Genomic DNA, 20,588 nt, shown 5'->3' with positions numbered 1-20,588 from the left:
TTTGGCTATAAAGCGTGTCCACACTGCCCATGTCACAGCGCTGCCGCGGCCGTGCTGTAACATGGGTAGTGTAGACATACCCTTAGTTAGTCCTGAACCATGGCCCTGGTGCACCCCATCACACTGTCTCCCCCTCAAGATTACATCCTGCCTGGTGCCAGAAGGACTGCCAACTGGCTGTCAAATGAGCTCTTCTCGATGACCTGTGCCTGCTGAGAGGCGGGGTGGCAGAGTGAGGGCAGCCTTCCTCAACTGCTTCAGTTACTGAGCATGCTCAGTATAAGCCAAGCATCAAATCTCAGCAGGGGAGGGAGGGACATCACCTTGCACGCCCCCCCACGTGTAGTCTCTGCTTATCATCTTCCAGGAGCTCTATCTGGAATTCCCACTCCCTTTTCGCCTTCTCTAGATTTGCCTTTTCCTCTTCCACGGTCTGCTCTGCTGCCATCAGCTTTTCCTGAAGCCTTGCTGTATCAGTCACCACTTCCTCCATTTCTGTTCCCTTCAGTATACCTGTTGCCAGGGCCTCTGGCCTTTTCAGCTGACTTCTCACCCTACCCCCGGTCAGCTGGTTGGCATCTGAACTTCCTCAGTCTGCTGCCACGCCGCTATCTTCAAAACCCCTTTGATTCTACCAGGGGGTTGGTTTGTGACCCCAGAGTACATTGTTCCGGCACAACTTTAGGCCCTTTATTTGTGTAATTCCTTGCCACCAGACATGTAGCTAGCTTCGGCCTGAACTCTTGGCTCTGTTGCTTTTGTGCTCCAATTCTGCCTTGGTCCAGACCAAGTCCTGCTCTAACTTTGCCGCCTTCATTATAATTCAATGCTGGGAGGCATTTACTTCTGCCAAGTCCTGTTTATCTTCCTGTAATTGTTTCTCTAGACTATGAGGATGTCTCAGAATTTCCTCTCTAGTTCTCTCAGCAGTCTCCAGGCGATCATCAGTGTGCTCAGAAGAGCTGAGCACCCCTGATCATTGGTCTGGGTAAGTGTCTCCTTAACTGGCCTGGGTTTTGCCACATCAAGGCCAGGAAACCTGGTCAGTGTCTGGTCAGTTCCTCATCACTCCGACTCTCACTTGGCCACCCTGACCTCCAACTCCACTACCATCACTGGGTATATTCGGGTCTCTCTGTGTATACAAGATATGTATCTGCCAGTCCATCTTACCAGATATAAGTCCACTTCTGCAATAAAAGTCTGCCTGCAGCCTGAGACAACCAGACCTTTTGTCACTTGTTTCTGCAGCTTGACAGACACCACATATGGTAGGGTTCAACCCTGCCTTGAAGAGCCTCCCAAACCACAAACCAGGTTATAATGCCCCACTCCAACATGGGACACTCTTTTCTCACATGCCCTGGTCAGCCACATCTGAAACATATGACCAGGTTTCCGCAGCTACCTCCTGGAGTGCTTCCACTGGGCTAGGGAAGTGACTGTGGAGTTGATACCTCATTTTGGCCCTGAAACTTAGAACCACCCAGGACTCTTCCTCCCCATGTTTCCCCCCAACTCTTTGGAGTCTGGGGTTTTACCTCTTCCAGCCTTCCTCAGGATGATGATCTTTGCTTTGGCCCACTACTCAGCTTGCTTGGTATCATTCACCTCTGTTCTTTCCACTGCAGTACCAGTGTAAACTGGCCAAAACTGCCAGACCTAACTTTGGGCCCCTGCTTGCAGAATCTGCAGCAATTATTCTAAGACAATGTGATTCATAATTCTCTCTACAGAACTAGCTTCTGGACAGTCAGTGCCATGCCAGGTCTTGGAGCTGCTGAGCAATCACCCTAGGCCATGCTTCTTGAGGAAATGGTTCCATTCTAATGCAGTGACGATAGGCTTCAGGTATCATTCAGCTTCTCCACAGGATATGATTTTGACTGCTCTTTGGTGGGGGCCCTGTATGCTACATGAGCTTCCCTAAACTGAAACAGGGCCATCTGGGCCACGCAGGATGATTCTGCCTATCCTGATGTCCTAGCCACCTATTCAAAAGTACACAAAAAAGCTTCTGGGTCATTGTCTGACCCCAGCTTTGCCAATCCTAGGACTGGATTGCTGGGGTCTTCTCACCTAGAAGCCGATCAACTGCTGAGGTCCATTTTTCCAGGCACTGCAGGACACACTTCTACTGCAGCTGCCGGATGTCCTTGCAGGAGGACAACCTGAGTATGATCCTGCTGCGCTGCTAATAGGCTGACTACTTCCTCCATTTTGTAGCTTCTCTTTTATTCCTCCTTTTTCAGAGGGGTATTCTGCAGATCCTAAACAAGCCCCTACATGTGGCAACCTTGCCAAACCTAACATGCCCCCTTGTGGCCAGACATAGAATTGTGGCCTTCTGGCCAGACCACTTTACTTTATCAAAAGTCCAACAAGTAAATGTATTCAAAGAAAATCTTCAGCCCAGCTGGGCTCAGCAGGCAGGCGTGCCTCTGTTGTTGCTGCTGCTCCTCCTCCTTTCCTCCTCCCTGGTTCAATCAATCCTCCAATCTAGGGGCTGCACATTCCTCCCCTTATTCAGGGTTTCTAGTGGGCTTCAGCCCATCAGGGCCTTTGTTCAGGAGGCCTCCTAGAGAAGCCTTTCTCCTGTCTCGACCTTCTTTTCAGGTTTCTTCCCAGAGAGATGACACTTCCCACTTTCTCTCCTCCCCAACTGACTTCACACAGCTCTTTATAGAGACAAACTCTCCTCTCCCGCCCCCTCGGGCTTTATTTCTAATTAGTCTTGACTCGCCCTCCAGGTGCACCCAAGCTGGTTAACCTGTGTGGGGTAAACATGCCATCACACCACTCCTACTTTTTTTTAATTGAGTAGCCATCAAGTTGATGCTGTCCCTTTAATGACAGTTTATATGTTTGACAAGTTTACTGACTCAAACTGATGTTAATACAATTGTTTAGGTACAGTAATATGTTTCAATACCAGAAAAAGGTTAGTTTCATTAAAGGAGTACATTTATGAAATGTTTGAATAAAACAAACCAGTGACTAAGGGTATGTCTACACTGGCAAGTTTTTGCGCCACAAGTTATGCCACTTTTATTAAAACGCTGGAATTAAACTGCTGTTGCGTGTCCACACTGTGCTCATTGAGACGCTGGAGCGCATCTACATTAGCAGCTCTGGCAACGGCAAAGACAGCAGTGCATTGTGGTAGTTATCCCACTGTACAACTGGCTGCAGGGTGCTTTGGGATGATACCCCATGGGGTAGGCACAGCATCACATGATGCAGGTTTCCCAATCCCATTGTTCCATGGGCATCCTACGACATTGCAAGCTGCTTTTCAACTGAAGGGGGGCGGGGAGAAGTGTGTGTGAATGGAGAGGGGGAGAGAGTGTGTTTTGTGGGACGGAGAGTTTGTCAGCATGCTGTCTTACAAGTTCAGACTGTGGCAGGAAGCAACAGGCACTGAGGCAGGGAAAGGGGAAACCCTGACATCAGCCCTCGCCTCCCTCCCTAGGCTCTCTGCACAGCAATCTCTCTCTCTCACACACACACACACACACACCCCTGCCTTTGTGTTTAACAGCAGGAGCATTCCACATTAATGATTTGCCTTGTGTCCTGGAGCAGATCAGCACAACCTGCAAGGGCTGTCAGAAACGGTGCTTTGAAAGGGGAGGGGCGCATGTCTCCAGGGCAGCCGAGTTCAAAACAATGAGCAGAATGGTCACTTGAGGCATTATGGGACAGTTCTGGAGGCCAATTACAGCAAAGAAAGCAATCAACCGTCTACACTGGCAATAGAGCGCTGGAGCCTCTGCACAAATAGCCTTATGACTCTCGTCAACGTGGGTTTTTTGCAGCGCTGTAACTGAGGAGTTTCAGCGCAAAGTGGCTTGGCAGTGTGTACACGTCTGCAGTTTGAGCACAAAAAGCTGCTTTACTGCGCAGAAACTTGCCAGTGTAGACAAGCCCTAACTGAAATAGGTAAATTTATGATCTCTCTCATAAAACAGTAATTTATTTTTAAGACACTTAGAAGAACTGTGATGGAGCAGTGCACCACTTAAGACTGGAGAGTGACCCTCACTGAAACCATCTATAAAGCCGCCAGGGGAAAGAGAGACAAGAAAAACCCAGTTGTGGGATGCGTAACACAGAGCTGGCTCTTTCCTTCCAGGCACGCAGGAGACCAAGCACCCTGACTTCAGAGCAGTAATTTTTTATGTATTTGTTATTGAACACACCATTCTGGGTTTCCTCTGGACCCAGAAGAAGCCAACAGTACTTCCTGGTAGACATCATTTTGGATCATGTGAGGGCTGCTATTTATATCACCGCAGACTATCATATGACTGGGTCATCATTGTAGCTTCCCAGTTAAATGAATGGGAAACTCCCAAATATTAGTTTGTTGGTTTAGTATTTTTTGTTCCAATTTGTTGCCTGTGTTTTCCTGGACACTCAGGATTAGTGTGGCCCCTTACTTACTCCTCTGTAGGGAAAACTGAAGTGGAAAATTGTTTTTCATAATTGACACTTTTTAAAAGGAAAAAGTATTAGAAAAAAATACAGCATGTAAAGGTGAAGAGGACTGACTGGCTGAAATCATGGGTGTGGTAGATCATGGGTGTGGTGGAGCCAGGGGCCTACATTAGACCTTGTCTAGATGAGAAAATTGGAACAGTTTAACTAAATCAGTGTGAAGCTAATTAAATCGCTTTAGCTAAACAGTTTAATCAGTTTCTAAACTGATTTGGCTACAATTTTCTCATCTAGACAAGGTCTTAGGGCTTGTCTACACTGGCACTTTACAGAGCTGCAACTTCCTCACTCAGGGGTGTGAAAAAACACCCCCCTCCGCAAGCACTGCAAGTTTCAGCGCTGTAAAGTGCTAGCGTTGACAGTGCACCAGCGCTGGAAGCTACTGACCTTGTGGTGGTGGTTTTTTTATAGCACTGGGAGAGTTCCCTCCCAGCGCTATGCCACGACTACACGAGCCACGTTAAAGTGCTGCCACGGCAGCGCTGTAACATTGCTCGTGAAGACGTGCCCCCAGACTTCAGATCAAGCCAGGACTTCTCATGCTATAAAACTGGGTGGGTGAAGATTTTCATATAACTGCCATTTGTGTTTTTGACACTCTCTCCCTTGGTCTTTAGAAGGACAGATATAAATATTACCTGAATTTTGTTACCTTGACTTTCTAAGTCAAAGTAATTCACCTAATATGATACTTCAATATAAAATCCCTATTTTTAAATATAATGAACTTTGGTTTCTTTCTGCCTTTCTTCCCCTAGCTGATTTTAAACAAGTTAATGATCTACAGTTTCTTACTTACAACCGCCATGTGGCAAGGATACCTGTTTGAATCACAACATTCCTTATCCCCTCTTCCCCAGACCTGTTAGGGCTCCTCAAGAGCCTACATGTGCCCTCATGCCTCCTACCACAACATGGCATCATTTCTTTGTCTAAGGTGAGGAAATGACTGTGTTGCTCTATGGAGCAACAAGAATTGGGCACAGAGCGTTGCAAATTCTTTCAACACCACTGGGTTCTTTTACTGGGTATTGTTGACAGGCATTAAACGTTAGTGTAATATACAGAACTAGGTCAGACCTGCAGAGTTATTGGGATAGCTGAAATGGCAGAAGGAAATTGCACATTCCACAATATGAAATGTAGGTAATTACAAATAAATAACTAGCTCGTCCATTCAAAAACAGTTATACCTTAGGCTCAGGGTTCATTTCAGGTGATCTGGTTCTTCTCTTTCACTTCTTGGTGCCTGAGCGGTTGCCTGTCTCTTGTGGGATATATTTTTGCTTTTCTTTTCATTCATCTCTACCTCTTTTAGATCTTAACTTCTCTGTTTTTCCCTCTTCCTTCGTCATTCTCTGTCCTCTTCTCTCCTTCCTTCCTACTAGATTTTTAGCCCTTTCCCATTCTTCTGCTACCTCTTACCATTGAATGCATCCAATGAAGTGAGCTGTAGCTCACGAAAGCTTATGCTCAAATAAATTGGTTAGTCTCCAAGGTGCCACTAGTACTCCTTTTCTTTTTGCTCTTACCATTTTGGCTCTTTCCCTCATCTACATCATTTGCCAGACCTCCCTTGTCACATCCCACCACTTTGGTCTTTCTTCCCCACAAGCACTTCTACTATTACATTAACAACACATCTAGAGTATTGTGTTAGAACTAGCCCTAATTACATCTAATAACACAGTCTAATGTTGGAACTACTGAGTATTACAACTTATGCATCATGTTGACTTGAAAGGAAAAAAAATTGCCTGATGTATCAACAAAAGAAGCCTGAAGTGAACGCTGTAGGTTAACAGAACTTTACAAATGACGTTTCTAAATAGTGAAGACACCCTTCTAACAATTTAATATCTTACCTCCTTACAGGTTTTTGCATAGTTAAAAGCTTGAGATTGTCGATGAAACAGACTCCAAACAGAGCACGGTTGCCATGGTTTGGACAGCTGTGGCCTGTAAACAGGGCAAAGTGGCTTTCTTTTATATCGAGATGCTAGTTCATCAACATTCTTCAATCTTTCTTCCCATTTTCTCTTCATTTGTCCTAAAGTAGTCAGGAAATGAACCCTTAGTACTACGTTAAAAATAACTAAATCAAAAGCATTTTGCATGTGCTTCAATTTCTCATATACCTGTGGGGTGAGTTGCATATTTGAGCATACTCTCTGTTTCATGACTAAGGGCAGCCTGTACTCCAAATCAACACGCAACTTAGCTGTGAAACTCCCGTTAATACTAAGTTCCCTGTGCTGGTTTGAGAATATATGAGAACGTCAATTGTATCAAGAATCAAGTTATAAATGGACAGGCCTATTTTATTATCCACACAACAGAAACAATTTAGAATACGGGAAAATCTCAGGGTAACAAATGATATTTTGTTTATAGAATAGTATTTAATAATGCTTATATTTTCAAAATAATGTACAAATTTATATTAATTCATTCTCACACCATCCTGTGGAGGTAGATAAATATCATACCTATTTTATAGATGAGGAAATCAACCAAGAGAAGTTAAATGACTTGTCTTATCACAGCAAGTCAGTACCTGAGTGAGGATTAGATCTCAGTGGCTTCTAGCTCCCAGCCCTATGCCCACAAGGCCCCATTGCCACTCAAATAGATAAAGCAAGACAATTCAAAACCAAGGGGCATCCTCAGCCTATGACCCATATCAGCAATGCTTTCAACTGCTTAATAATCTCAGTGCATGTTACTCTAATTTACTTATTCAATTATCTATGTTTTCACTGTCAGAATTTTCAGGACTTTGAAATAGTTAACTTACCAGTACTCAGAAAAGACATTTTGCCCAGCAGTGTTCACTATCACGCAACCTTCGGACTTCTAATCACATAAAGTATGCACATGGTAGGAACTCTGAAAATCAATGCACAGTCAAAAAACTACATTAAATTTAACATTAGCATCACTACAGACAAGTTCCAATTTAATAATTTTATTCAGGGAAATTCCTTCCCCCTCAAAATTCTTACAGATGGATAAGAGTTAAGATTCTTGGAAAGCAGAGAGAATGGGAGGAAGGGAATTGGGGAAGATGTTATTACAGAGGTTGTTCTATTTAACCTACAAGACAAATCACCAGTACCACTATTCTGTTCCCCACCCTTTCTTGGATTATCCCTCACTGACCCCACTCCCACCTTTGTCTGACTCACAGCAATTTCTCAATGGCAACAGCTGTAGAATGAAACTGACTACTCATAGTAGAGAGACAAGGTGGGTGAAACAATATCTTTTATTGGATCAACTTCTGTTGGTGAGAGAGACAAGTTTTTGAGCCAAACAGATCTCTTCTTCAGGTCTGGGAAAGGAACTCTAGGCATCACAGCAAAATACAAGGTGCAACAGATTGTTTAGCATGAATAGTTAGCACATATTGTAAAGGAACATTCAAGATAAGGTGGCTTGTTAACACCTCTGTTAAAAAGAAAGGGTTAGTGGGTTACAGACTATTGTGCAGGTTTCCCTTTCCTATCATCCTCAAAGAAAACCTGCAGGACAGGTTTTACTCCTTCTCATAACACAAGAACTAGAGGTCACTAAATGAAATAGTCAGCAGGTTTAAAACAAACAAAAGGAAGTATTTCTTCACACAATGCACAGTCAACCTGAGGAACTCTTTGCCAGAGAATGTTGTAAAGGTCAAGACTATAACAGGGTTCAAAAAAGAACTAGATAAGTTCATGGAGGATAGGCCCATTAATGGCTATTAGCCAGGGTGGGCAGGAATGGTGTCCCTAGCCTCTGTTTGCCAGAAGCTGAGAATGGGCGACAGGGGATGGATCACTTGATGATTATCTGTTCTGTTCATTCCCTCTGAAGCATCTGGCATTGGCCACTGTTGGAAGACAGGATACTGGGATACATGGACCTTTGGTCTGACCCAGTATGGCCATTCTTATGTAACACTTTCAAAATGTGAGCCTGGAAACGTAAATTCATTACTCTGCTAGACACCAAAAATCATGGACTGAACAGAGACACTGGATTTATGGCTTATTACAACAATCTGTAACCCACTAACCCCCTCTTTGTCTTATGACTGCAGTGGTGTTAACGGGCTACTCTACCTTGAATATCCCTTACAATATGTACTAATTATTTATGCTAAACAAACTGTTCCACCCCCTTGTATTTTGCTGTAATTCTTGGAGTTTCCTTCCTAGACCTGAAGAAGACCTCTGTTTGGCTCAAAAGCTTGTCTCTCTCACCAACAGAAGTTGGTCTAATAAAAGATATTATCTCACCCACCTCGTCTCTCTAATATCCTGAGACCGACATGGTTACAACTACACTGCATATACTTATAGTACTATAATCAATCATGTTAATTCTATTCATCCAGCAGGCATCACTAGAGAGAGTCACACAGTATACCTCATCCATCCAGTGGCCAAGCATGTTGCTTCCATAATGCTTCCCAGACAATGTTTGCCTGCTGAGTGAGGTAATTATCAAGATCCCAAATTAATAGGTACTGCCAATAGACCACCAGGGCAGCCCACTTCTTTCAACAAGTTATCAGTTTCCTCCTGCTCCCACAAGCCTCCTCAAGAAAGTACTTCCTCCACTTAACCCTTGTTCAGCAACACTAGCAAGAAATGCAGCTAACAAGTAAAACTATTTCCCCATGCTTATTTTCCCCCCATATTGTTACTCACACCTTGTAAACTGTTGGAAATGGGCCATCCTGATTATCAGTACAAAAGGTTTTTTTCTCCTGCTGATAATAGCTCACCTTAATTAATCACTCTCGTTATAGTGTGTATGACAACACCCATTTTTTCATGTTCTCTGTATATATCTTCCTACTGTATTTTCCACTGCATGCATCCGATGAAGTGGGTTTTAGCCCACAAAAGCTTATGCTCAAATAAATTTGTTAGTCTCTAAGATGTCACAAGTACTCCTAATCAGTTTCATTTTGATGTTGCTGGCACTGCTGTGGATGCACTGCATGCAGGAGTACAATTAGGATTCTCCTTGTTGGCATTCTCCCACGAGAAAGTGTTTTAAGAAGGGAAGGGAAGGGAAGGGAAGGGAAGGAGACTATGTGGAATTCCAACAATCACACGCTCAATTTAACTTCCTGGTTAGCTCAGAAAATGACTTTTCAAAAACACGCACACCGTAGATTTCTGAATATGCATAGAAACAGTTGCTTCTCAATTTCATCTGAAATCTCTCTCTTTTCTCCTGACCAGCTGCTCTTTCAAGAAGATCTCCAAGACTGCGAGAATCCTAAATCTTTTGCCACCCAAATAAATGGCTACAGTCTCCTCTTGGTGCATGATAATTTATTTTTTAGAGTCTGCAGATTTACATGCTTCCTGTTAAACTTTTTGCTTTTACTGGGAAACTCCCACTCCATTTTTATCACATCTTCCAATGCAGAAATGGGGGGGGGGACTTTATTTCCTTCTTGGATAAGGATTAGAAATATTTCTCAGACATGATTTTAATTTCTTATTGTTTCGATTCATCTTTTAAGTATGCTCTTACTCATAACATGAAGATATTCAGTTGGAAGAAGTATCTCCTGGGAATTCATGTCACTTTCCTCTGACAAGGAGTCAGAAAATGAATCTAAGCACAGTGGAGACTTGATATTTTTGCATAGTATCGTCTTAAATTTTTTTTATTTTAGAATTAATGGAACCAAATGGACTAAAGCACTTAGAAATGGAGATTACTGCCATAGAACAAGAGAAGACAGTAAACTCTGTTTGTATCATTATCGCATATGGAATTAGATCTTTGTAACTGGTTCAAATAGTTACTTGAGAGTTTTTCATGATTCCCAAATAAAAGTACATCTGAACTCTTTTTAAACAGTTTTTTTAAAACCAGTTCAGGCTAATATGCTTAAACAACAACTTCCCTGGCCTGTGTGGACCAGGAATAATAGTTTGATGGTAGAAAACATGGGTTGAAAAATGGTCATGCATGGTCCACAGTGACCAAGCAACCCATGTTTGAAACGGATTCAAATGTTTTTTCCTCCCCTTAATAGAATGCTCTATATTTGCTTCCTCCTCCAGTGCTAAATTTCATAACCTGATAGAAAGGAAAGAAAGGAAGTATTTTTTAAAAAACACATTGTAAATTACTGGAAATATTCTCACTTACCCCAGGCAATCCCTCTGAGCAACACAGCCTACAACCCCTATAGGAACAACATATTCTATGGAAAATCCTAGTTTCCAAAAGGAAACCTAAGGTCCTATTCAACATCCACTGACAACTGAGCCTTTTCTAGACAGGGGAGTTCCACCTAGTTCAGAAAACTCAAATACATGCAAATTATCTACTACTTACAGTTGCACTGGCTATGACAATGATAATTGGGTTTTTGGCTTTTTCCCTTACTAACATTAATAAACCTGATGGAGAAGAAAAACTCTGTGCTGTGGCGCATTTTAAATTATACCAGAAAAACCCATGAATTATACAAGTCATTAAAAAGAAAAGGAGTACTTGTGGCACCTTAGAGACTAACCAATTTATTAGAGCATAAGCTTTCGTGAGCTACAGCTCACTTCCTCAGATGCATATCGTGGAAACTGCAGCAGGCTTTATATATACACAGAGAATATGACACAATACCTACTCCCACCCCACTGTCCTGCTGGTAATAGCTTATCTAAAGTGATCATCAGGTGGGCCATTTCCAGCACAAATCCAGGTTTTCTCACTCTCCACCCCCCCACACAAATTCACTCTCCTGCTGGTGATAGCCCATCCAAAGTGACAACTCTTTACACAATGTGCATGACAATCAAGTTGGGCTATTTCCTGCACAAATCCAGGTTTTCTCACATCTCCCCCACCCCCATACACACACAAATTCACTCTCCTGCTGGTAATAGCTCATCCAAACTGACCACTCTTCAAGTTTAAATCCAAGTTAAACCAGAACATCTGGGGGGGGGTAGGAAAAAACAAGAGGAAACAGGCTACCTTGCATAATGACTTAGCCACTCCCAGTCTCTATTTAAGCCTAAATTAATAGTATCCAATTTGCAAATGAATTCCAATTCAGCAGTTTCTCGCTGGAGTCTGGATTTGAAGTTTTTTTTTTTGTTTTAAGATAGCGACCTTCATGTCTGTGATTGCGTGACCAGAGAGATTGAAGTGTTCTCCGACTGGTTTATGAATGTTATAATTCTTGACATCTGATTTGTGTCCATTTATTCTTTTACGTAGAGACTGTCCAGTTTGACCAATGTATATGGCAGAGGGGCATTGCTGGCACATGATGGCATATATCACATTGGTGGATGTGCAGGTGAACGAGCCTCTGATAGTGTGGCTGATGTTATTAGGCCCTGTGATGGTGTCCCCTGAATAGATATGTGGGCACAATTGGCAACGGGCTTTGTTGCAAGGATAAGTTCCTGGGTTAGTGGTTCTGTTGTGTGGTATGTGGTTGTTGGTGAGTATTTGCTTCAGGTTGCGGGGCTGTCTGTAGGCAAGGACTGGCCTGTCTCCCAAGATTTGTGAGAGTGTTGGGTCATCCTTTAGGATAGGTTGTAGATCCTTAATAATGCGTTGGAGGGGTTTTAGTTGGGGGCTGAAGGTGACGGCTAGCGGCGTTCTGTTATTTTCTTTGTTAGGCCTGTCCTGTAGTAGGTAACTTCTGGGAACTCTTCTGGCTCTATCAATCTGTTTCTTTACTTCTGCAGGTGGGTATTGTAGTTGTAAGAAAGCTTGACAGAGATCTTGTAGGTGTTTGTCTCTGTCTGAGGGGTTGGAGCAAATGCGGTTGTATCGCAGAGCTTGGCTGTAGACGATGGATCGTGTGGTGTGGTCAGTCTCCTAAAGCCCCTACTCTACTTGCACTATATTGATGACATCTTCATTATCTGGACCCATGGAAAAAAAGCCCTTGAGGAATTCCACCATGATTTCAACAATTTCCATCCCACCACCAACCTCAGCCTGGTCCAGTCCACACAAGAGATCCACTTCCTGGACACTACAGTGCTAATAAACAATGGTCACATAAACACCACCCTATACCGGAAACCTACTGACCGCTATTCCTACCTGCATGCCTCCAGCTTTCACCCTGACCACACCACACGATCCATCGTCTACAGCCAAGCTCTGCGATACAACCGCATTTGCTCCAACCCCTCAGACAGAGACAAACAGATGTTCTGGTTCAACTTGGATTTAAACTTGAAGAGTGGTCAGTTTGGATGAGCTATTACCAGCAGGAGAGTGAATTTGTGTGTGTATGGGGGTGGGGGAGATGTGAGAAAACCTGGATTTGTGCAGGAAATAGCCCAACTTGATTGTCATGCACATTGTGTAAAGAGTTGTCACTTTGGATGGGCTATCACCAGCAGGAGAGTGAATTTGTGGGGGGGGGGTGGAGAGTGAGAAAACCTGGATTTGTGCTGGAAATGGCCCACCTGATGATCACTTTAGATAAGCTATTACCAGCAAGACAGTGGGGTGGGAGTAGGTATTGTTTCATATTCTCTGTGTATATATAAAGCCTGCTGCAGTTTCCACGATATGCATCTGAGGAAGTGAGCTGTAGCTCACGAAAGCTTATGCTCTAATAAATTGGTTAGTCTCTAAGGTGCCACAAGTACTCCTTTTCTTTTTGCGAATACAGACTAACACGGCTGTTACTCTGAAACAAGTCATTAAACTTCTCTGGCTGAGGCATATTGGAATGACATCCCTGGCTTGCAACAAAGCCAGGATATACTGTAGAAACAAGAGTAAGCTCTTCATAATGGAGGGCCTGATTCTGAAAATCCTCACACATGAAGGTAGTCCTACTGAAGTCAAGATGTTTACATTCATGAGTAAGTTTTACTCACGTGGGCAATGATTTACCCACGTGGATTGTTTTGCCAACTCTTGTGATACTTCAAGTTTTTCTTAAAACTTCAGCTCCTGGAGTCACGAGAATCTCGGCTTTCATTTTTTTAAAATAGATGTTTAGACCTCATAGTTGCAGAGAAAGGCTGGAAAACATTAACCCTAATAGCTCAAAAACCAGAAGGCAAATAAAACTCTCTTTTTTATTTCATGATTTTAAAGCCAATCCTTATGATTTTGGGGGGCCTGCCTCAAGATTTTTGAACACTTTTTAGGGTTGGCAATACTGATTTAGCAGGAAATCAGATTGTAAACACCTATGGATAGGAACTCAGTCTTCCCATTTATCTGCTATGCACACCTTTGGAATGATGAAAAATATAATTATTCCTGATTTGTTCCATTGACATCTCTAGATCTGCTTCCAGTTCACAACCCAATTGTGGAGATTAGTAGATGATTGCTAGAGAAAACCAATTGCCTGCCCTTCTAGCCAAATGAAGAGTGGCAAATGTTTGCCTTGTGCTCATATACAACAGAGAAATTTGGGACAGAACAGTTTCCAGAAGGAAGGAAGGAAAGATTCTAGGAATTTAGATGCAGTAGTAGAGAACTCATATCTTAAAGCCACAAAATACAAAGTAGTTTGATAATTTGATCTATTATGAAAGCTCAGAATTTTTTTTTTTTTTAAAAATCAGACCACTTAACTTGATCAATTAATGGAAAGTTGGGGGAAACCACAGCTAAGGGCTTGTCTACACTTAAGATGCTGCAACAGGGCAGGTGCAACACCGTAAGGCTTCAGGAGGACGCTACCTACTAGACATATGTACTCCACCTCCCCAAGAGGCAGTAGCTAAATTGATGGGAGAATTCTCTCATCCACCTAGCACTGTCTATACCCAGGGTTAGGTAAGTTTAACTGCATTGCCCATGGGGTGTGGATTTTTCACACCCCAGAGCAACATAGTGATACATTGGTGAGGCCTCATCTGGAGTATTGGTGAGGCCTCATCTGGAGTACTGTGTCCAGTTTTGGGCCCCACACTTCAAGAAGGATGTGGATAAATTGGAGAGAGTCCAGCGAAGGGCAACAAAAATGATTAGGGGTCTAGAACTCATGAGTTATGAGGAGAGGCTGAGGGAGCTGGGATTGTTTAGCCTGCAGAAGAGAAGAATGAGGGGGGATTTGATAGCTGCTTTCAACTACCTGAAAGGGGGTTCCAAAGAGGATGGCTCTAGACTGTTCTCAATGGTAGCAGATGACAGAACGAGGAGTAATGGTCTCAAGTTGCAGTGGGGAAGGTTTAGATTGGATATTAGGAAAAACTTTTTCACTAAGAGGGTGGTGAAACACTGGAATGCGTTACCTAGGGAGGTGGTAGAATCTCCTTCCTTAGAGGTTTTTAAGGTCAGGCTTGACAAAGCCCTGGCTGGGATGATTTAACTGGGAATTGGTCCTGCTTTGAGCAGGGGGTTGGACTAGATGACCTTCTGGGGTCCCTTCCAACCCTGATATTCTATGATTCTATGATTCCTAGTGTAGACCATGCCTAATTAACTGAGTTTGGAATTCACCATAAACTCTAAACTAGTTGTTACTTTGAAGTAGGCACTTGATAAAGATGATGTGTAGATAATGTGGTTTCCAGTAGACAGAAGGGACTAAATTTAATCTCTCACACTTGTTGCTGAGTCATGCTATGAAGTATAAGTTTTCAGCTGGAAACAACCTGTCAGTTTTCAGGCTCAGTACATCTAAGCATAAAACACATCATGAAGTGAAAACCCCATACTACTATATTTGGACATATACATATTTACTTAAATTTACAGAAACCAGCCAAGGTGCTCATCTTGCACTCCAGATACCCCTAACGATTATTTAAGATCATAATCAATACAAACAGAGAGGAAAGTAGCAATCCCACAAAATATAACAATAACTAAACAAACCGAAAATAAAGAAGTACCCCAGCCTCTTAAAACATCACTTCTCAAGCAGCACACAATATAAAAAAAAAATTATCTCACAGTGCTGAACACAATTTGACCTAGTCTACATTTGTGGCTAAATTTTATCTTAATTGATTAGGTCCTGTCTGAACTAAATAAATTACCACTTTCAGTTTAGAGAGACAAGGTGGATGAGGTAATCTTTTATTGGATCAACTTCTGGTGGTGAGAGAGACAAGCTCTTCGCATAAGCATTTAACATGTTTCAAGGGACCATTCAATATGAAGTGGCCCATTATCACCTGTCCAGTCACAGGGAGAAAAGGAAGGGTGAGGGAAAGAGAGAGAGAGAGAGAGAGTGTGGGTGAGTTACAGATTGTTGTAATAAGCCATAAATCCAGTGTCTCTAGTCCATGCTTTTTCCTGTCTTGAATGGCCCCTTGAAATGTGTTAACTATTTATCCCAAGTTTCAGAGTAGCAGCCATGTTAGTCTGTATTCGCAAAAAGGAAAGGAGTACTTGTGGCAACTTAGAGACAAACAAATTTATTTGAGCATAAGCTTTCGTGAGCTACAGGTATAGCGAACAGTGAGAACAGTGGCTTCCAGGACTTTGTGAGGGGTAAGTGAAGGCCATGTCTCACAAGGAACCCTCGGGGAAGGAAGAAGGGGTAGTGACATTTTGCAAATCAGGGGTGGTTTGTATGGAGTAGGCTTAGTTTTTGAGTGTAAGCCAGCTGTAGGTAGCTTCTGTTTGCTACATACAGCTGACTTAAATCCGAATTTCACTGGAGCAAAAATAAATGGAGTGAAACTACATTTAAAGTGGATTACAGGAAACAAAGTATTACAGAGGCAATCAACGCACCAGCTAAAAGAAATTTGTGAGCTGCTATAAAGTTCTATGTGAAATATGAAGCAGACGTTACCCCTACATAAATTGATAAGGAATTCTTTCAGCACCGAAAACAGGTATGATGCGTGTGAAGAGTTTTCGGACGGTGGGTGTGAAATAGTTCACTGAATCAAGTCTCCTCTACAGCTCGAGACAGCAATTCAGCTTAAAAAACAACCAGCCAACCAACTGCTGAGCCTGGGGCTACCTGTACCTTCAAGAACCCCGCTGGCGGGAGGCGCTGCGGCGAGGTTCCAGCCTGCGAGCCCCTCACACCCTGTTTTGGCCACCACGACAGCCCGCTCGCTCAGCTTGGGGTCACTTTTAGCGCCTCTGCTCCTTCCCGGCCCAGTCTGGCCGCACGTCTCCCCCTTTCTTAGCCCCACCTCCTGCCCCTAGGCTCGGGTTTTGGCGGCCTTCCTGTCTCCTTCCTCTCCCTATCGCCCCCGCCGGATATGCTAGCCCCCTGCGCAAACGCTGCCCGTCCCTCTCCTCGTTCACAGCGCGGACACAGCCCTGCTGCCTTAGGGGGGCGCCCCCAGCCCGCCTGCGGGGGCCGCGCTGCTAGGCCCGCTCCCGGCGGGACAGCTCGGGAGGGGCCGGCGGGACATAGCGTTACCGAACGGGACCCACCCCGCCAGGAGCAGGCCGAGGGGACGGCGGTAACGCCGGCCTGTGTGTCCGGAGTTGCCCCTCCCTACTGGGCGCACACTCACCTGGGGGGGAGACAAACAGGCCCGCCCGCGCTCAGAGCCCGCCTGGCCGCGTTTGAACCGGCCACCGCCCTGCGCCCGCCCCCTCTCCCTCCCCCTGCAGGGCGGGACCGGGGCGGAGTGAGCAGCCGCGCGTTTGCAGTCTACTGTAGGCCGGGGCGGAGGGGCCATCGGGAGGCCGGCGGCACGGAGCGGCGCGGCGCGGCGCGGCGGAGGCAGGTCAGTGGCCGCGCTGGACCGGGGCCGGGGAGCAGCGGTGGAGGCTGGGGGTCCCCGCGCGCGGGGCGCTGTGCCAGAGCCTGGCTGCTCGCACGGTGGCGCCGCCCCCGCTGAGCCCGGGCAGCACCTAGCCCCGCCGCCTTCGGGTGAACAAAGAGCCCGGGCGGCTCCGGCTGCTCCGCTCCCAGGGCCGGGCTCTCAGCAGAGCCGCGGGGCTCGCTCCGAGCCCGGGGCGCCGCGGGACGCTCAGGAAAGGGGGCTTGGCTCGTTCTCGCTGCCTCGCCTCCCTTGCGGGGACGCAACAGACGATCCGGGGTTACTGCCCCAGGCACCTTCCTGCCTCGCCCTTCGCGAGCCGATGGGCTCTGCGAGCCTGGCACCCGCCGCTGAAATGCAGCCACTTCTGGGGTGCGAGGTGGCGTCTGTGCAGGGCGGCAGGATGAGGTTAACAGGGTTCGGAGGCTGCGCTTGGCAAGTCCCCGATGGCTCTTCCGGAATGATTGTGTGTTATCGACAGTTATTTCTGTATAAGGCGCTCTTATTGCAGCCCCAGCCCCTGAGAGCCTTTGTCCGGTTTAGCTTCATTCGTGTAGATTAGTTCTTTCGGAATAACAATTCCAGGAAATTTCCAAGTGTAGACAAGCCCCTACCCATAATGCCGTACAATGTCAAAATATGAAAGTAAAGTACTATTAAAAGTTAAAATATGGATGCAGTATGAATTCATGAATATGATTTTTTTCCCCTCTAATGCATTGCAAGATGCTTTACTTTTTCTCCTCCATGCACAGCTAGAATAGACTAACCACTTTCAGTTTTCTAGAGTTTGTTTCTGGCTCTCATGTTCTTACACAGTGCTGAGGGAGAATGCTGAAATCTAATTTAATTGACTTTAAGGTTCTGTTTGGAAATTGTAATAATTAATTAAAATCCAGGTCTAATCTTTCAGGTCTGTCACTGTCAGCATATAGTAATACTAAATTGGAGTGTATACTCCTGAGGGTATTCTGCGCCAAAAAAATTAAAATTCTGTGCTCAATATTTTAAAATTCTGCAAATTTTATTTGTCAAATAAATGTGGAGGCTCCTGCATGGCACTGGGGAGCACAGGCTGCACCCGACCTTGATACAGCACTAGGACGTGGGCTGCCCCAGAAACACCCCAGGGCCCTGCCCCTCTGTGTGGGTAGGCAGGCTCAGTAAGGCAACATCCAGGTGTGAATGGGGTTTAATGTGGGTGGATCCAGGTGTGGGTTGAGAGGGATATGGATGCACAGGGGCTTGTTGAGGGGTTCTGGGTGCAACGGTAATGGGACTCTGCAAGGGGGTCCAAGTGAAGGTGGTTGGGCTCAGTGGCAGGTTGTGTGTGTGTTGGGGGATAGAGTTCAGCACGGCTTTCTGGGTGTGGGGGGCTCAGTGGGAGGGTTCAGGTGCTAGGGGTGTGGAGCTCAGTGGGGTTGGGATCCAGGTGCAGCTGCTTCTGGCTCAGTGGGGTGGGGATCCGGGTGCAGGTGGCTCGTCGGGGTGGGCCAGGTACCTGGGGAGTGGGACTCATCGCAAGGGGAAGGTCTGAGTGCAGGGGAGTGGGTGAGGCTCAGCAGGAGGGTCTGAGTATGAGAAGGTCTGGATGCATGGGGGTTGGGCGTCTGGGGGAGCAGCTCCCTGTACAGGAATCCCTCCCCCTGCAGCTGAGGAGCAATGGGTGCAGGAAGTGTATGTGGGGGCTGGGGTTTGCAGAACTTCCTGCAGCTGGGAGAGAAAACTGAGGGTGGATCTAACCAGGCCCTAGGTGCCTGCAGGGGAAGAGGAAGTCCCGTCCTGCCCAGCTGGGACTAGCAGCTGAGCCTGGTGCAGGGTAGGAGCCACCAGCTGGGTTTTACAAGTTCTGCCTCTTGCCCCCCAGTGATTTACCTCTCTGCCAGCTGCTCTGGGCACCCAAAACATACTGCTGGGGAAGGTTGCATGACCACTCTTGTGGCTTCCCTTTACTTCCCTTTCAGAAGGTCATTTTTCTGCAGGGAAGCAAAGCAATTCGCGGAGGACATAAATTCTGCGCATGTGCAGTGGCACAGAATTCCCCGAGGAGTAAGTGTATGACAGAAAATTAGCAGTGGCATTTACCCAGGTTGTCTACTAGAGAATCTTCAATGACTTCTGCTGGTCAGCTCCGGACATCAGTTTTAAATCTCACCTGAAAAATGGTACCTCCTCAACTCGTTTCTCCAGAGCACAGTGCTGGGGCATTGGAGGTGTATTGTCTAAGACCCATTCTACAATCAGATCCACACAGGCAGCCATGTGGATCCCTGTTGAAATCAGTCTGTGTAGATCGGTCTGCCCACATGTATCTGAGTGCAGGATTAGCACTTTAGAAGGAAAAGGGTTAGCGTCTGCTCTGTCACTGACACTTTGTGACTGACTGGTGAAATTATAACCTTACAGTATATAACTGGACCCAAGTGCCAATATTCCATTGGCTTCAGTAAGCCTCTGAACAGGCACAAGGATCCATCTACACAACACAAAACTCTACCTATCTATCACTACATATCACCATAAACTACCACCAATAGAGTCCAGTGGTTGGACGAGATCAGCTTATGGATGAAGAACATCTGATAAAAACTGAATCTGAGCAAAGAAGAGCGTATGCTGCTGGGCAAAGAAAGGAATTTTGAAAATTGTGCAACCATGGTGCCATCTCCTTTGATTGAAGATACACATCCACAATTGGTCAGTTCCATCTGTAGTTTAGGAGTGCTCCTGGATTCCTTGCTGATGCTAAATTCTCACATAGCAGTATCCATCAGTGACTTTTTACCATCTCTGGTTGGTTAGGAGACTGCCAACAATGAGTTAAATACAGCTATACAGGTCTTAGTCTCACAGTGTCTGAAGAGGTGACATTCTACCATAAAGTTAAAGCACTTCTGTGCAGGACATAGGACTTTGTGCAACAAACTCCCACTGGAGCTAAGGACCATCACAAACCTCACCACCTTCTTCTGCTCCAACTGCAAGGCACATTTCTTCAACTCTGACTTCACTAATATAAATGCATAGCAACGTGTGCCTTTAAAACAAACCAAAAGCCTAACAAAATAAAATACTACAGAGTACACATAATTCTCCCTCTGGGGAGAAGATGAAAGAGAGAATAAACCATACATTGCTTAATGCACTACTGGAGTGGGCTTAGAAACTACATTGAGTTCAGTATAAAAACCTGTACACAGGGAATTCTGGGACTTATGACACAATTTGTTCCTTAGAATTGTGTTGTAAGTTGAAACGTTGTAAACTGAAACCGCTTTTCCCATAGGAATCAATGGTTTGAAAGGGGATTGGTTCCTGAACCAAGGCTTGATACACTATTTTCACCACAGTAACCGAGTTTTTTGTATTAAATGAATTATAGATGACTAATGT

At 45.0% G+C, this 20,588-nt stretch overlaps 2 protein-coding genes across 10 annotated transcripts in view; one reads left to right on the top strand and one right to left on the bottom strand.

The window, feature by feature from the left end:
• PRIMPOL (primase and DNA directed polymerase) overlaps positions 1 to 17,291 on the bottom strand; it is a 36,316-nt gene extending 19,025 nt beyond the window's left edge. The window contains exons 1-3 of one of the 5 annotated variants that reach the window (XM_073341773.2): positions 16,944 to 17,291; positions 7,298 to 7,389; positions 6,366 to 6,550 (exon numbers count right to left, since the gene is read on the bottom strand). In XM_073341773.2, the coding sequence (XP_073197874.1) occupies positions 6,366 to 6,550; positions 7,298 to 7,316 (204 nt within the window). In that variant the 5' untranslated portion in view covers positions 7,317 to 7,389; positions 16,944 to 17,291. Of the gene's footprint in view, positions 1 to 6,365; positions 6,551 to 7,297; positions 7,390 to 9,271; positions 10,157 to 16,943 lie in introns of those variants that run through there. The other 4 variants (XM_073341775.2, XM_073341770.2, XM_073341771.2 and 1 more) reach the window with 4 other exon arrangements.
• The window catches only part of CASP3 (caspase 3), a 45,337-nt gene continuing 41,471 nt past the window's right edge, over positions 16,723 to 20,588 (top strand). For 3 of the 5 annotated variants that reach the window (XM_073341793.2, XM_073341792.2, XM_073341791.2), the window contains exon 1: positions 16,726 to 17,159. The gene's annotated coding sequence lies outside the window, so the exon portion shown is untranslated. Of the gene's footprint in view, positions 17,160 to 20,588 lie in introns of all 5 variants that reach the window. The other 2 variants (XM_073341790.2, XM_073341789.2) reach the window with 2 other exon arrangements.

This window comes from Lepidochelys kempii, chromosome 4 (assembly GCF_965140285.1).
Source record: "Lepidochelys kempii isolate rLepKem1 chromosome 4, rLepKem1.hap1, whole genome shotgun sequence".
Classification (NCBI taxonomy): Eukaryota; Metazoa; Chordata; order Testudines; family Cheloniidae; genus Lepidochelys; species Lepidochelys kempii.
The sequence above is the reverse complement of the archived record's forward strand: the minus strand, read 5'-3'. Positions and strand labels throughout refer to the sequence as shown.